Consider the following 17,808-nt stretch of genomic DNA (forward strand, 5'->3'; position numbering starts at 1 on the left):
ATATATATGTATATAAGTATATATGTATGTATATAAGTGCATATAATTAAGATATATGTGTGTGGGTGTGTACATGCACATATATGTAACTAGTTTTGTTAAACCCTTTAACAGCTTAATTGGGGAATACTAAATGGAATAAAGCATTTACACTTAGATCGTATGTGAAAACTATCTTCAAAAATTTAGGACCACAGTGCCTAAAACAGAAGAGTTAATGAAAATGGCTAGCTTTAAAAAAATTTAACTTAGCTATCATAAAGGAAAATGTTAAAGAAAAAAATAAGTGGCATCTAGAGAAAAGTATCAAGCAGCATACAGAACTCTTTCCTGAGCTGTGGATTAAGAGTCATATATAAAGAACTGAAAGAATAAGGTAAATCAGAATGTATATACTATCTGCCTCAGGTAACACTTTTTCCCCCATACCTAATACCTCCTTAACCCCCTCTTCTTTTCCTATCTATTCCAAGTTGTACTAAATTAGCCCAGGAAAGTTTGTTTCTCCCTTCCCCTTCTCACCCTCACACCTTTCCTCTCTTCATGTCTTTAACCATTGTCTCAACTTAAATTCAAAATGGTAATGAGCACAGAGTAGTCCTCTATGAATAAAGATTATTAGTTTTGTAAAAAAAATAAATAAATAAAAGGCATAAGAAATATCATCATCTAAAGATCTGAAAATGGCCAGCAGTCCCTTTTAGAATCTCCACCATCTTCAAGAACTCTACATTCTAATCCAACACCATTGTTGCATCCCATTTTAGCCCTATGATGAATTAACTGGGCTTTTCTAGACAGTCTAAAGAATCTAACCACCATTTGTCATGTCATTTCCATAAGGGAAATAAAATGGGTATTCACACAACTGACTTACAAATAAGCTGTTAGAACATAATATGTTCCTTAATTGGAAACTGTATGTAATTTCTATCCCGCATGTTTCATGGGCAACAGTAAAGACTCTGAAAAGCAAAAGTCTTTATTAATGGAGTTGTAATAATGAGACCATATTGGGTTCACTGAAAATCATGGTCGCTAATGTCTAATTAGATATTCTAACACACTTTCAAAGTTTTCTCTGAAGAGAAAAATAATTAAAATTTAACATAAATCACAAAATCTTTCCTAAAGTACTCAATCACATTATGCTGCCTCTTTAAATAGTAAGAGAGAAAAAGGTACAAGAATAAATGCAACTGTAATTCACTTCCGCCACAAGAAAGAATTGCTTTCCTTGGCCATTTCATATTATTTAAGAATGCTGATTTTTTTCCTTTGAACCTAGAACTTGCCTTTATTTTTTCTTATTTTTTATTTTTTCTTAGAACTTGCCCTAACTCCTACCTACAATTTATTCTTCTAAAATATTTTTTAAATGCGAATGTAGTGGGAGTAGAAAATTACTAAATGATTACCAAAATGTAGTGGGAGTAAAAGATTTTGGTGTTTGATACACATAGATAGGCAGATTGATATAGATACGATATGGTATTTACAGAGATACTTAGCACTCTCTAATTAATAACAAAGGTGTCTGTAAGAGGATATACAAACTTCTGCTGATTATATACTGTTTGCTTAGCTTGGAATTAAGGAATTAATCCAAGGGCCAAGTACAGTGTTCACTTGTCAGTATCCTTCATTTTAACAATTACAGAGTCCCACAGCAATTTTGCTGAATAGGCCAAAGAAAGAGACAGACCCCATCTAACTTACTATCAGGGTCTTCCAGAGGAATATCACTATAAGAGTCTGTATCTGAGTAAGTTCTTCGGCGTCGCTGGGAGAATCGGTGAAGTGTAGACACTGGTTCTCTTACAGAGTGGCTATTCCTGCAAATTAAATAAAAAGCATTAAATTTTAAGGCCTTAAACAATTGAAATACCCTTAACTTATCTGGAGTTTTAAATGACATCTCTTTAAATGAAGAGGAACTATTTTTATGCCCGAAGTTCTATTTCAGTAATATTCTACTTGTTCAGAGGTCAGGCCTAATGGAGCCCTGATACATCACAAATGGATTCCTATTAACCATCATCTGATATAATTTCAAACATCTAAAAAAGGTACAATAGCTGTCAAGGTGATTATCTTGCTGGTTTACTCATTCATTTTTTAATTTACTCACTATCTACTGGTGCTAGGCCCTATACTAAAAGATAAAAATGCAGAGCAAATCAGAACCAGACTCTGCCATATAGAGTTCACATTCCATGGCACTATGTTAAAGGCCCAAAAAATTCCCTACATAGGTATAATTTTGAGAGAATTTAATTGTAAAAAGTTATTTTACCTCTCTGAACTGTAAGAACCAGGGTGGCTGACAGAACGCTTCATCTAGAAATTTAAAAAGAAAATGAGCATAATCCATTAGTCAAGTAGAATAATGAAGCTCTAATATCTTTATTCAGAGAAAAAAACGGCTGGCCAAAAAATTTATTTCTTATGGACTCAAGTAATATTATTAGCATAATGTCAAGCTTTCTACCTAATAACTATTAATTGTAATCTTTCTCAACACATGCTAAAAACACTCCGTATTCTTTTCTCAATACCAAAAACTAAATTTTGTATTTTATATCATGTTTGTATGTGTATAAAAATATAAAAAACAGTATACTGAAATAGTCCCCCAAAAATCACAATATTTGTGCTAAAAAGGTATATGTAGCAAGCCAAAAAATGTTCTAATTAATGTGTCTCTCGCCCTTGCTTTTTTTAAAAAGCAGGATTAGAGTCTGGTAGCATAGCTTCCCTTTACCATTCATTATTCAGGTATTTGTTACACAGATGTTCTAAAGTGTGGTTTTCATGGAAGATGGCATGAATAATTCAAGTCTTTAAAGAACTCAGAAGAATTCTACACCTCAAATAGATTTCTAAAACATACATTTAAAATATAAATAAGTAAAATTTAACTAAGAGCATTAATAAATACGACAAATGCTAAGCATAATTTAGAACCACCAAAAAAAAAAAGAAAAGAAAAAAATAGAAAGAGCCAGTCAAGTAAAACAGATCATTTCAATATTTAACAAGGTAGCAGAAAAACAAAGTTTATGCTAAAGGATAAGGATGGTTGCTTTTACATACAGGGCTGAAGAGTCTTACAAGTTCAAGTCTAATATTTGTATTACATGCATGCTTTCTACATTTGTAATGTGAACCACCAGTTGCTCTGAGAAATTCCAATTGAAATGATAACATTTATGATCCATCTAGTTTGTAGTCCAAGGACATCTAATATGATTGACATTAAGATGCAACTGGACACCAACACTTCCTTTAATATAAATCACTTTCTTTAGGATTACTCACCCACTGACATCCGTACCACAGTGATAACTCAATCTGTGGATTAGAGTTCAAAATTGTCTGAACTTCCATGGTGATTTGAAATATAATTGAATGCAAGTTAATCTCAAGAGTGACACAAGGAAAATGACTACATAAAATGGTTATAATGATGAGATTAATTTTGGAATTCTCAAATGTTTCAACTTTATTTTTCATTTACTCATGTGATTTTTTTTAAAAACACAGGATTTTCCTATGAAGATTGTCTGATCTTACTTTCCATGTTACGTGTCTCCAGAACTAATTACCATAAGCCACAATTATGGCTTTATGTATGAAGGAAAATGGCATAGCGAGAAAAAATAAACAGCCTCTAGCCAATATTTCTTAGATTTACTTATTGGATTTCCAATGATAAAAGGTTTTGGTTTAAAAGAGAGTTATTATAGCTTTTCTTATACATAAAATATATATATGACCTCTTCGGACTATAGAGCATTTGTAACAGAAGGCATTTTCCTCAGAAGTTCAATCCAAAAACAAAGCAGGTTTGAGGCATTTTTATAGTGTTTGACTCTATAAAGAACACCTAAAAAAAAAAACAACCAAAAAGTGTACCCCTTGGTACATCAATCTCAGACACATAGCACTATATAACCACCCCAAAAGATCATTTTTTTCAGATATATATTATTCAACATTGCACAGTATGTCTACAATTGTTCTAAAAAGCAACGCTGTCCAACTGTATTCTACTGAACACCACAGTCCTGTAAGATGTTACTCAAAAATCAACAAAAAGGGTTTAGTTGTGAAATAAATTTCAGAAACACTGCACACCGCCTCTCCTTCTCAGGGGTTCATAATACACTTTAGCATAAAAGAGGTATGACAGAGATGACAGAGAATTTGTTTAAGTTAACCTAGCACTTCCCAAACTAATCTGGCCATAAAGCTCATGTTCATGGTACACCTATCTCAGAAGACACTATTAGTCCATCATACATTAATTAAAAAACAATGATCTAAAGAAATTCAGGTAATAATCTTTACTAAATCTCTTATAACTAAATTTGCTGGGGAGGGTAAGAGAACCTAGGAATAAATTGTACCCTTTCTTCAAAAAAAAAAAGTTTTGGTAATTGTTAGAATAGTAGCCAGGTGGCATTTTTCTTTCTATAATAGGAATCCTGAAAACAGTTTGATGAAAAAAAAGTGAAGTCTCATCAAACCTTCCCTTGCCTCAGAGTCCCCCAGAGAATGCTAGAGCAAGTTTATTAGCTTGAAAGGGACAAAAAGCCCACTGCCACCTACAGAATGCTTGCTCGGTGATCACAAAATAAGAAATTAACATTAAGTACCTAACATTAAACAGGTCAGGTCCTTTGTCGTGACCCTCTGATGTGGAAGATACTTGATTTTATAGATGAAGAAAAGGAGGTGAAGAGAGATTAAGAAACTTGCCTTTTTGGAGGGTTCAAATGCACATTCAGACTACAAAATACTGTTTCCCCTGTAACATGTTGTTTCAAACCCCTTAAGACTCCTGTAAAGATTTGATCAATTTTATCCTAATGTAGGTGAAATATCACTCCTCTGTGATGATTTTACCAAGTAGAACAGTTTTCCCCAACCTTCTTTGTGCCCTAGCACCCACAGAGGATTATAACATTTTCCTAGAACACTGGGGTAAATGGCACAGTCCCTCCGAGGGGAGGGGATCCGGATCTTGACACATGCTGAGCCTACCAAATGAGAGGCTCCAATACGGAATATGAGTACAATAAAAAAAAAAAAATTCAATCTGTTGACTATTTCCCTCCCACTGCCAGATTCTGCCCTTAGAAATAAAAACAAAAACAAAACCACATGCAACATTACTAGAAAGAAAACAAGAAGTTCCAACCATTTGAACAGGAGAAGGTGACACAGGAGAAACTAAGGGATCCGGATGGGACAGCTGAAACATCTCAGGTTTAAACTTGGCATTCGCTATCTTCACACATTCCTCAAGCGTTGTGATGAACGTATTACATGTGGCACTAAGTAGAGAAGAGGCTTCATTCATGTTCTGAAAAATTATATACAAAGAATTGAACAGACTCACACATACTTTATGTGGAATCATGCACTATCTTATAAACAAGTAATGAAAAATTGTCTCCAATAGACACCTTACTGGATTATGCTCAGATCTATTTAAAATACACTACCTTAAAAATTAAAGCAATGAATGAATAAGAATTCTCTCTCAGGAAAACAATGTATGAAATTAGATTCCAATAAAAAAATAAGTTTTGCATTTAAACCAAACATCATACTGAAAAATTGTATACAAAGTTTATCGCAGACAAACCTACCTAAATAGTAATTTCTTATTAAAATTCTGAACGTGATCACAGCAGTGGAATACCCACAGAGTTACTTAGTAGCAGGCACAATTCATGTCTACTCCAGACCTATTCTCTCATTTCTTCCTTGGTAGAATAGAAACTCCTTATTCTTTTTTTTTTTTTTTTTTCCCCTCTTTTTTTTTCTTTTATAGCAAAGCGCCCAGATCTTGGGGGATGAATACAGACTGGTTTAATCCATGACCCTTTATCCTATACTCATTTTTCCTAGTTTCCATTGACCCAGACAAAAAAAGATGATGAGAAGACTGCTGGGGAGTTTCTAGGATTTTTGTTCCCTGATAAAAGCCAAGGACAGCAAGTTGAGAAGATCTATCTCCACACTGGCTACCCTACTGCCTCCTGCCTCTGTATGGCCATGGCAGTCACCCTGAAGCCTTGGGCATGAAGAGAAGAAACCTAACACAGCAAGAATCGCAGAGTGGACAGATGGAACAAGCCCAGGTCCCTGATACTGTCCTTGAGCTGCTGGAGCAAATGTGAGGCCACCTATCTCCAGAGAGCATGTGGTGACACAGTATGTAGCCTTAGGGTTCGAATTACTACAACCAAAGGTAACCTACCTCACACAAGATTTCTCCCCAACAAAAGGCCACAGGAGAGGTAGGAGGACTTCTTGTCACTTCTCTCAAGTTAGCCAAAAGGGGACTGGGAACCATTCTGGCCTTTCAACTAGAGAGCAGCAAGGCTTCCTAGTCCCACTTTATCAGAGAGCAAGCCTAATTCATAGCCAGATCCTACAAATCTGAGTTTTGATTCCTACTTCGCTATTCTGAGGGGTTTTTTTGTTATTTCATAAAGCTACTTTATCACTTCTCATTAAATAAGGTCTGACCTTATTACAAAAGAAAGAGAATAGCAGTTGTCCAATGAATTCAAGAGTCGTCTTGGAGAACAAATCCCGGAATGCTTCTTCCCCACTCCAACAGCCTAATTATCAATTGGCTGCAAAGATAGGCCATGATTCCCTGGAGAAATGTGCTGCTTCCTGCTTTACTATGCTTGTACAGGCATAATCTAGAAGATCTTAGAGATTTCCAGATAGTCTACAGTAGGGAGAGCTCAGAATAGCTGAAAATAACTCATTATGAAAATGCTTCTCTGTCATCTTATGGGAAGAACTTCATCCACACGTGTACTGCAAAGTATAACCATACATTAAAGGATCATCTTTGTTATACCTCTATGCTGGGAGATGAATGATTCTCATCATGGTGAACAAATTCTTGGATCGTATGAACTTGTTGCATTAGAAGGTCACAGTAGAGGCGAAGTTCAGACATTTTGGTTTTCAGAGATTCACTGGTTTCACTTATTTCTGAAAAGAACATATATAAACGTTCAATTAGAACATTTTCATATTTTGGGAAGCAAAACAACCAAATGGAATCATTTAAAAAGTAAGACAATAGATAATAAATCCCTATAGCTTAAGAGGTGTGAGACCTTGGAAATGGGATACAAAGGCCCTGAGGAAACTGCATGTCTTCAGACAAATGGAAAAAAAATGGCAGTCATATGTTTGACATGGAGATCATTAGGTAGATTAATTTCAGAGACAGGGTGATTATCATTGAATATCTTTATAGGATATTTCCATTCCATTATTCATCTTTCATTTGAAGAGTGCTTATATTTCCTCTTTTGTGAATTGGCTTTTCTTGTCCATAACACATTTTTCCAGTTCTGATATTTGAATTTTCTCTTAATAATATATAAATTGCCAAGTTCTTAAACACCAAATTTAGCAGTCTTTCATCTGTCCTGTATACTATAAATTCATTTTAAGATCTGTCAGCTTTCTTTCAATTTTCTTTATTGTACATTTTGGCACACATCATTTTTATATTTAAATGTAGTAAAAACTATTGTATATAAATATTCATTTGTTTCTTTCTGTTCTTTTCATAGCTTCATTTTCACATTAAATTATTTTCAAAATTTTTAAATTAAGAGCTTACTTTCTTTTCTTTACTATCTTCAGTTGTACTAAACATCCAGCCATAAGCTCAGCCACTTGCCAATACCTTCTAAACTAGAGGTGTAAGAAGCAAAGGAAGAAAAAAATACACGTAGTAGATACTGGTGTTTCTCCATCTCTCCTGAGCCAGGAGCACTACTTTGTGGACTAGAGCAGCTTTATCTGACCATTTAACTTAATCAAAATTAATTAATGGACCCAAATTTAGGTCCATTCCTTCTTTATAACTGAAGTAAAATATATTACCGTTTTACCATTTTGAAGTATATAGTTTAATGGTATTAAATGCATTCATGTTATCGTACAACCATTAGTACTATCCATTGCCAGAACTTTTCATCTTCCTCAGCTGAAACTCTGTACACATTAAACACTAACTGCCCATTCTCCCTTCTCCTAGCCCCTGGAAATCATCATTCTACTTTCTGATTCTACGAATGTGACTACTCTAGGTACCAATATTAAGTGGAATCATACAACATTTGTCCTTGTGTGACTGGCTAATTTCATATCTTCAAGCGTAATGACTTAGCATAATATCTTCAAGATTCATCCATATTCTAGCATGTGTCAGAATTTCCTTCCTCTTTAAGGCTGAATAATATTCCATTTTATATATACCATACTATGTTTATCCATTCATCTGTCAATGGACATTTGGGTTGTTTCTACCTTTTGGCTATTGTAAATTTCCATTCCTTCTTATCCTACCCTTAGCCATACTCTTATCTATGATATTCTTTCATGTATTTGAAAATTGTTATAAATTCGATCCTTAGCCTTCATTTTTCAATATCCATAATTTAGTTGCTTTCACTAACCTAGATAAATTCTATGGTTTTTAATTGTAAAATTAACACAAGCTCAAAAACATTGAGAAATCAAAAAATATATAGAAAAGAAAAACCAAGCAACTGCAATCTCAATACCAAGATATACTGTTATTTCATATTATATCTGCATATAATTGAATTAATACCATAATTTATTTGCTTTGCTTTTGATTGCTATTTAGTCCTTTTGAATTGCTAATATATGTTCACGGTAAAACCAAAAGGCACAAAGGGTATACAGTGAAAAGTGAGTCTCCTTCCCACAAATTCCCTTTTCAAAGGCAACAACTGGACCAATTCTTATATATCTTTCCTGAGCTGTCAAATGAATGGATATATAATTCTGAATCCTGGTTTTTCAATTCTTTAAACATGGGGCATTTTCTCACATCATTAAAATTCCTTATAAACATTTTACTGGCTACAATGATATATCAGCCTATGGAAGCACCATATAGTTTACTGAACCATTCCCCGAAATTTAAACTTTTGCATTCTTTACAATTTTTTTTTTACTATGATGAACATCTATGTACGTAAATTATCTTCTACATTTCTGATTATTTCTTTGGGATAAATAAATACCAGTGAAAATGACAATTTACATGTATGTTTAAAAAAACATTCCCATAACAACAGAAAAATCTGTACTTACCTTTTTCTTTTTTAGTCCTAGTATCAGTCAAACAGGCTTTGGAGCTCCCCAGAGCAACCAGCCACCTCTGTCTTTCAGCGGCATTCACTGCCTTCATGTAGAAATGCTGCTCTCCTGGAATGATTAATTCCATTCTTGTGTTGTCTGCTGAATGGACTATGATGATAAACAAAGGGGAAACACAGTCATGGAATTAAACTGGAGAGAATCAAATCATCACTCTTACACAGTATTAGATGTTTCAGATACCTAAAACAACAAAAACTATGGTTCAAGATCAGGCAGTGCTGCTCCCTAAGGGGCTACCTAGTGGCACCCTCCAAACCATCACTCTCACATCTACCCCAGCTGGCAGCGGTGCCAAAGTGGTGGTAGCACATGAGAGAGAAAATAGCAACAAATTAACTAATGACAAGTGATAACTAAGAACTCCCTCCTTTGGGGCTAACTGTACCACCTTAAATACATATACATTATTATACTTGTCACATGGCCTTTACTGATTTCTTCAAAAGCGGTCTGTGTTTTGGCATCCCTCAAGCCTAGGATAGTGTCTGGCATATAGATGAAGCTCAATAAATGGTAACTACGGCCACCTTTCATTAGAACAATCGTTCTCAACTAATGGGCATATCATAATCACCTGAAAAGCATGAGTATTTTGGAGACATTCCCCTCATCCCCTCCAGCCTCCTCTTCCTCTCCTACACAGCACCCCCTGCCTTTTACTCTGACAAAAGAGAGCTAATCAAGAATGATGCTGAGCCAATCTTAAATCTTTGTTGTAAGAACAAATCTGTGTTACACTGTTATAAATCAACAAGTATTTACTCAATCAGAGCAGTGATGGTAGAGGGGAATATAAAGCAGGAGAAAAAAATGAGTCTTTGCTCTAATGGAGGAGACAATTTGACCAAGCAAACAAACTGACACCTAAAAACAATCAAAATATCTAAATGTTGAACTCTTTGGTCCAGGGACTTCATGTATTATTATAATGACAAAAAGGTAAGGAGACAGAAAATAAAAATGGCTTCAAAATAGGGATTTGACAAAAACAATATCCGGTTGAAACTGAAACAGAAAAACTGCACAAGAAAAGTTCTAGATGAACTTAGGTCAGGAGACAAACCTAAGAAGAGCCTTATTTTATTTAACAAAGTAATAAGATTCATGAATGGACAAACGATCAATAATAAGTACAAAAGATTTCTAGACTAGGATAAAACTACTGAAATCCTAAAGCTCCAAGAATAACTTTTTTTGCTACTTGCACCAACAGCTACCTTAAAAGAAAACAATGCTCTAATTTCCACTGATGTTTCTACAAGATGAAACTAAAATAAGATGACTCATTTTTAAACATACCACAATTTATATATCAGTCAAGGGTTGTTTCCTCCAAAGTAGTCACCTGAGACGACAACAAACTTAAGAACAATGTTTTCAAAACATCAAGTTCCTAGGAAAAATGAATAAGACCTCTATATGTAAAACTTTGAAACACTACTAAGAGAAATTAAAGACCTAATTAAATATAGGAAAATACCACACCAATGGATCAGAAAACTTAATCCTTCCAAAATTGATGTATAGATTCAATGCAATTCCAATCAAAATTCTAGCAATATCTGTGGAAATTTACAAGCAGATTCTAAAATGTATAAGGAAATGCAAAGGGCCAAGATAATGCTAAAAAAGAACAAAGTTAGAAAACTTAAACTATCCAATACTAAGTATAAAGCGAAAGAAATTAAGACAGTACAATATTGGCACAAGATAGAAAGAACAGGCCCTTGGAATAAAACAGTCCAGAAAAAGAGCCACACATACGTGGTCACTCCCCTTGTAACAAAGATGTCCCAACAGTTGAGTGGGTGAAAGGCTGTTCTTTTCATAAGTGGTGCTCAGTCAACAGGATAGCCATATGGGGAAAAAAATGAATCTTGACCCCTATCTGAGACCATAGAGGAAAATAAATTTTCAGCCAATCACAGACTTAAATATAAAAAGTAAAATAATAAAATTTCAAGAAGGTAACAGAAGATTTCTTAAGAGGGACATAAAAAATTCTAATTAAAAAATTTTACTGAAATTAAGAACTTATGTTCATCAAAAAATACCATAACAGAATGAAAATGCAAACTACGGAATGGGAGAATACCTTTGCAATACAAAAAATCATTCAAACTATACAAAGAACTCCTACAAATCAACGTGAAAGATAGCCCAATTTAGAAATTGAGCCAAAGAACTGAAAAGGGACTTCAAAAGAGGATGTTCAAATGGCTAATTAATATCTGAAAAATTACTCCAAATCATTAGTTATTGAAGAAATGCAAGTTAAAACCACCATGAGATACCATTATACACTAGAATATTCAAAATCTTAGCTGATACAAAATTTTGGCAAGGATGCAAAGCAACTGGAACTCTCATGCTCTGCTAGTTGAAAAATAAATTGGTACAATCACTTTGGTAAACAGTTTGGCATTATCTGTGACAATAATTCTCTCCTTAATCAAACTTCAGTCAGGCTCCTCTGAGCTCTGCTTAACTAGGGCCAAACTTGGACTTCCATCTCTGTCTTATAGAGTCCTATATTAACAAGAATCCTGCCAAGTCAGTTTAGCCAGAATCCCTCACCCCTCAATATTTGACCACCCTGGATATCTGAACAAATTCCTCTTCCCTACCATCTCCCAGGTAGTATTTGATCACCTTGGCCTGCCCTTAACAAGAATCCTGTTAGGTTGGTTTGACCAGAATCCCTTTATCCCTGAAGTTTCCTTTCAGTTAGTAATTTCCATCCACATATCCCATCGCCTGCTCCTTGGTTGTAAAGTCCCACTTTCCCTTGTATTCACAGTTGAGCCCAACCTCTCTCCCCTACTCCCCATTGCAGTAGTCCCTATACCTACCATAGTAGACTTGAACAAAGTCTGTCTTACTGTTTAAACAAGTGTCAAAAATAATTTTTTGTCTACTATCTATCAAAGCTGATTCAGCAATTCCACTCTAGTTCTAGATATTTACTGAACAAAAATTCACATATATGTTCAACAAAAGAAACAGTCCCAAAATGGGAAAAAAAACAAACAAACACCTATGAATACTAGAATGAACAGCCAAATTGTGGGATAGTCACGCAGTGGAAAGACTACATGTCAATAAAAATGACTGAAATACTATTACGCAGAACAATATGGATAAATTTCATAAACATAATGTAAAGTGAAAGAAACAAGACACAAAATACTGATTTATTCCATTTATAAAATGTTCAAAAGCATCTAATTCTTGATCTGGGTGGTGGTTACCTAAATGTGTTAACTTTGTACATATTCTTCAAACTGAATATTTAAGATCTGTGCCCTTTTCTATGAGTATGTTATTCTTTAATAAAATGATTACTTTAAACAAAAAACAGCAACAAAAATGCTGCTATGGCTTAAACATTTGGAATTGCCTCAGAATTCTGCCATTAACAATCTTTTATAACCTGCAAGGTTGTCAAATCTTTGAACTTTGAATGTAGTTTGATGTCTGATTCTCATCGGTTCTCATTTGAAATCAAATCTGGGTAATAAGATAGAACCATCACTTTTTTAAAAAATTAAAATTCATGCTTTTCTTGTATGATTTATAAAAACAGAACAACAAAATTAACCCTGTATATTTCAGGGAACATGCAAGTAACAATACACCAGGCTGAAGTGTTTCCATATCTTATATAGCCATGACTCCCTGTAGGGGTTTAACTTTCACTCCTGTAGGGCTTTAGCTTTTCCTTCAATTCTCCTTGAAGGATTCAATACTTTTCATGATCATTTTGCCCGATCTCTCTTACCTACCTACCTCTACCTCACACGCCCCAAACCATACACACTAATGAATCAATGGTCCATGAAACCTTCCTTCATGAGAATTACAGCATGACTTATTGCTTTATTTCTCCCCACTGGAAAGAGCATAGTATGGAAAGGCGGGGGAGGATAACTTTACAGTATAGAAATCTGACAAACACTGCCTCAGCCAAGGTAACATCAATAGTAGAATGTCATGTTGACAGCATATACTCTTGATATGTAACGACAATGGCACTTTACCTTTGTGATTTTCCTCCCGAAAACCTATAACCCCAGTCTAATCATAGGAGAAATATCAAATTCCAATAGAAGGGCTTCCTACAATATTCCTGACCAGTACTCCTCAAAACTCTCAAGATCATCCAAAAAGAAAGAAAAGAAAAACATCTCTATCACCTAGAAGAGCTTATTTCTGATCTGGTAAACAACCAGAGTTTATGACTCTGACCTCCTACTTTATCAAAAACTTAGAGTATCTTGAGTTCAGCTTCCAATCTTTACAATATTTTTCTACAAGAGAACACTTGTAGACTCGGTATGAACACTTAAGTGGCATCCACAAAAATATTGTTTTCCAAGTCCAAATTGAAAGACTAGCACTAGTACTTTGAAATTCAATTCAAAGTATATTTATAGAAAGAGAAATATCAAAAACCATGTTTCACAATGCTAAGTGACACTCTTGAATGCTCAGGAAAAAAACGATGTATTAGAAGATCTCTACTTGGTTAGAAATGCTTTTTTCTTTTTTTTTTTTTGGAGAATGCCAAAGAACGCTTTTACTTACCTAACTTCAAATTCCTCTAACTCCATATATTCACTTACCTTTAATTTCACAAACTGCCATCTTTATACTTCCTTTGCTCCCTTTGCAAACATCATCTTGTGAATCATAATAGGACAAGATTCCATTATCTAAAACAAACCATCGAGGCTGCCAACCTACAAAGATCATAAACAACAAAAGATTAATAAGAAATTACTTTCATCACATGGAAAACTACGACTTCGAAACTTACCATCCATGTTATTTCTTGGATCTAAAATAATATTCTGATAATAAATTTATTAATTGCCAAGCCTTGTCCAAAATGTTCTTGCATCAATCTCTACTTTGTTGGCAGAGATTTCTGGGGAAATCTCTAGATCAGCATAAATATGGGGAATAATGTCTTTATTCTGGCTCACAATATTCTCATTAATAACCCTTAAGACCAATCATCAATAACAGCCTTACACAGGGTGCAACATAACTGCCCTCTTTTCCTAAAAGGAACAGAGTCGGGTTATGATTCAGAGTCGGGATATGAAAAAGCAGAAGATTCTAGCCCCAGCTCTAGTACCATTCTTTACTTGAAAAACCTGGAACAAATCTTTTCATTTCAACAAATATCAAAAATGCCTAGTCTCCAAAATGAGTGGATTGAACGAGATGACTTCTCAGGTGCCACCTGGCCTCTAATTCTGCAATGTGACCTTCCCCTCTCATAAAATGTTCCCTAAGCAAATTCCCTTAGTGCTGAATGAAGTCTAGTCTCTTACACAGAAGTTGCATACCTTGTGGTGAAAGCATGGATTTTCTACCACCCCTCTCTCCTTGCTATGCTGCTGCACAGCTCAGGCAGAAATGCTTCAAACTGCAATCATTCATTTAATTAGTATTTATTCAGTGACTAGAGCACACAACTATCACAGACTTAGCTCTAAGGTAAAGCCAGGGATGAGGAAGATAGATGGCTTTCCTCAGAGCTCAACTCTCACTCCTGCAAGCTAAACTCAGTGTACCCTGAAATCTTATTGAGCATGCTACTCATTTACAACAGTTCACTGCTTAATAATATAGTGACCATGCAGGCAGTTTGACTGTCCCTATTCTCTCTGTGACAATTAAATCACAATTCGGCTTGGTCATTCTAGATATAGCCTAATATAAGATTATCAATTCCATTTTTCCAGGGCCAAATAGTACCAAAACAGGAACTGACAGGGGATTCATTCTTACATTCTGATACAGACCCAGGTTTTACCTATCCAAAAGACTTTACCTGTAACACCTTTGAAATGACAATGCTAAATTATCATAAAAAGGTTAAATTTCACAGGAGGGAATATCATAATATAGTTCAGAGAGACAGATATCTAAAAACAAGTTTCAGACATTTAGAAAATTCTTTTCATGAAATACTATATTCTCTAACGAGGCCTGGCAAATTAAAAAGTAAGTTATTTTGGTACACAAATTTTATCTTATTCACCACTGCATTCCCAGCACCTAAACTGGTACATGGCACATAACAAATGCTAAAAAAAAATGTATTTCTCAAGTGACTGATTGAATAAATGATTAAATATCAGAAAAGCGAAATATTGTAAGCTACCCCCTGAAAGTACAGATATGCAGCATATCCATCAGAGTATACTGTATTAAGCATTAAAAAAATGAGGAAAACATTATTTTTTCAAACACTAATTCACCTTGACAAACAAATAATAAGGAGAGTGTGTGAAAATACACTCCTCTACCCCAGGTCCAGTTTGATTTTGTAAGCCTGCATTATTGTCATTCAGTATCTCTTTAAAACAAATATTGAGCAAAATGACTAATTTAGAATTTATAGCAACTTGAAAGGTGACCACAGTTAATCTAATTAAGACTGGTAATTATCTCTACATACTTTTTTGAAGAAATACTTAATAAAACAATCTCTGATTCACACACTTATAAAACAGAGAGCTATATCTGATTCACAAGTATTCCCTTTTAAATTTTTTTTAAAAAGCACATCATTTTTATTTCAACTACTAAATGTTGAGATCCTTATTCTCTACAAAGGATTCTCAAAGAACACTATCATACTGCAAGGTTCCTTAAAGATCACCTGGTATGAGCATCTGCTCATCTTTCTGACCTAAGATGAACTAAAGTTAATAATCGGCATGCTGAGCCAAATTTAAATTTTAAAAATAATTCTTCCAAAGAAAAGATTTCATCAAGCTTCTACATTGCATATTAGCAGTTTACTGCTCTGCTAAGACGAAAACCTTAAGCACATTTGGTTAAAAGCTCAACCAGCTGGTACTCACTGTCACATATGATGAGAAAGGCAGCCACCAAGACCACATTTCCATCCAGGAATAAATTATGACTCATCTCAGTAATCTTCCATTGCTCTGGGCTATGCATAAGTAGTTCCTCCAAAAGACCTCCCAGACACTGTGAGATGATCATTTGCATCTCAAAGCATAGAAACTGTCTCGAAGTTAATCTCTCTCCAAACAGTATAACTGTTCTCACAATTGCCCAAATGAAAATGCTTAATAAAAAAACTGCCTCATTTTCTAAACGTTTCCTGTTAAAACATATCATTTATAGAAACAAACTGATATTTAAGTGAGAACAAAATAAAACATCTGTGTATCATAAATGTTAAAGCATCTGTTGCTATAAATCTGACTTTAGCATTGTAATTAATAATAATAAAAAAAAAAACAGAAGCCAACTGTAGCTCACTACTTATGTCTCAAAATGTTTATGTGCAGATTTTGCGCAAGGTCAGGTGTGTGCACAAGGTCAGGTGTGTGCGCAAGTTGAACGTTCCATACAATTACCAAGGGGCACAATACTTTTGGCAGAGCGAATAAGTGGGCAGCAAGTCAAGATTTGCCTATTATACTGGACCAAAAAATCTGTTTGCTATTTAATCTTATTTTAAACCCATTCCCTTTAATTTGTGAGATCACAGAATTCTGGATTGGAAGGCACCTCCAGGATAAACTAGTTCATCACCCTGGTTTTATCAGATTGAGATCTTGAGAGAAGTGATTTGTCTTTACTGTTGGCTAATGGCAGAGATGGGACTAGAACTCAGATTTAAGGCTCTTAAAATAAGTCAGGTTCTTGGTGTCAAGGAAAAGGGCCCTTCCCTGCTGGTCTCATTTCTAAAAACCATCTAGCTTTCTGGAGTTCCTTTCAACCCACTTCATGGGTGAAACTGAGTTGTCTACCCCACTTATATGTACTGCACTTTCTTTACTGTTTTTCACACACTTACCTGAATTCCAAAACAAGGCTACCTCACTGACAACTAACCCCTAAGAGACCATTACCTTGGGACAACTTCAACGATAGAACTGTTCAACTGCATTGCTAAGGAAATTGAAAAAAATAGAAAAGATTTCTTAAAATTAAATCTTGCTTTTTAAAGAGTCCATTCCGATCTTCTACTCCGACAATTCTATTATTAATAAAATGCTGAATTAAGTGTGAATAAGGACAGAGAGTACAACCACACATGTAGAGTGACTGGGAATTGTTCCGGAAGCTACAGGAGAAATAGAACTATTATTACGCAGGCAAAGAAGTGGTCAGGTGCACTTCCCACCCTCAGTAAGGTGCGCAGTCTCCAACCGTCCCCTTCACAAGCCAGATGGGCCCTAACAAGGGACAGAGAAAGGGATTAAGCCCGGGAACCAAACACAGCCGATTCGCTGTGAGGGTCACCGCAGGCCACGCAGAGGGAGGTGGAGCCCCTAACCTGCCTTCTCCGCAGCCTCTCCACCTAAGCCCGCCCAAGCCCTCTCCCCGCTGCCCCCGCCCCGGGACCCCCGAATGCTCATACCTGTGAGATAGTTGGTCCACTTGTACAGAACCCCCTCCATGCTTCAGAGCCCGGCGCCGTGCATCCTCCTGGCCCGGCGCTGGCCGCGATGATGGGGTAAGCGCGGAGCCTGGGCAGCCCCTCCCGGCGCGCCGGGCCCC

The 17,808-nt window shown here is 35.4% G+C and overlaps 1 protein-coding gene across 1 annotated transcript in view; it reads right to left on the reverse strand.

Annotated features, from left to right (window-relative positions):
- Positions 1–17,808, reverse strand: part of PLEKHA3 (pleckstrin homology domain containing A3) — a 22,051-nt gene extending 4,243 nt beyond the window's left edge. Inside the window, exons 1-7 of the mRNA XM_011356760.2 lie at positions 17,669–17,808; positions 13,875–13,991; positions 9,181–9,336; positions 6,893–7,029; positions 5,207–5,371; positions 2,297–2,340; positions 1,720–1,835 (exon numbers count right to left, since the gene is read on the reverse strand). Of these exons, the coding sequence (XP_011355062.1) occupies positions 1,720–1,835; positions 2,297–2,340; positions 5,207–5,371; positions 6,893–7,029; positions 9,181–9,336; positions 13,875–13,991; positions 17,669–17,708 (775 nt within the window). The 5' untranslated portion in view covers positions 17,709–17,808. The remainder of the gene's footprint in view (positions 1–1,719; positions 1,836–2,296; positions 2,341–5,206; positions 5,372–6,892; positions 7,030–9,180; positions 9,337–13,874; positions 13,992–17,668) is intronic.

Source organism: Pteropus vampyrus, unplaced genomic scaffold, assembly GCF_000151845.1.
Source record: "Pteropus vampyrus isolate Shadow unplaced genomic scaffold, Pvam_2.0 Scaffold2, whole genome shotgun sequence".
NCBI classification, from domain to species: Eukaryota; Metazoa; Chordata; class Mammalia; order Chiroptera; family Pteropodidae; genus Pteropus; species Pteropus vampyrus.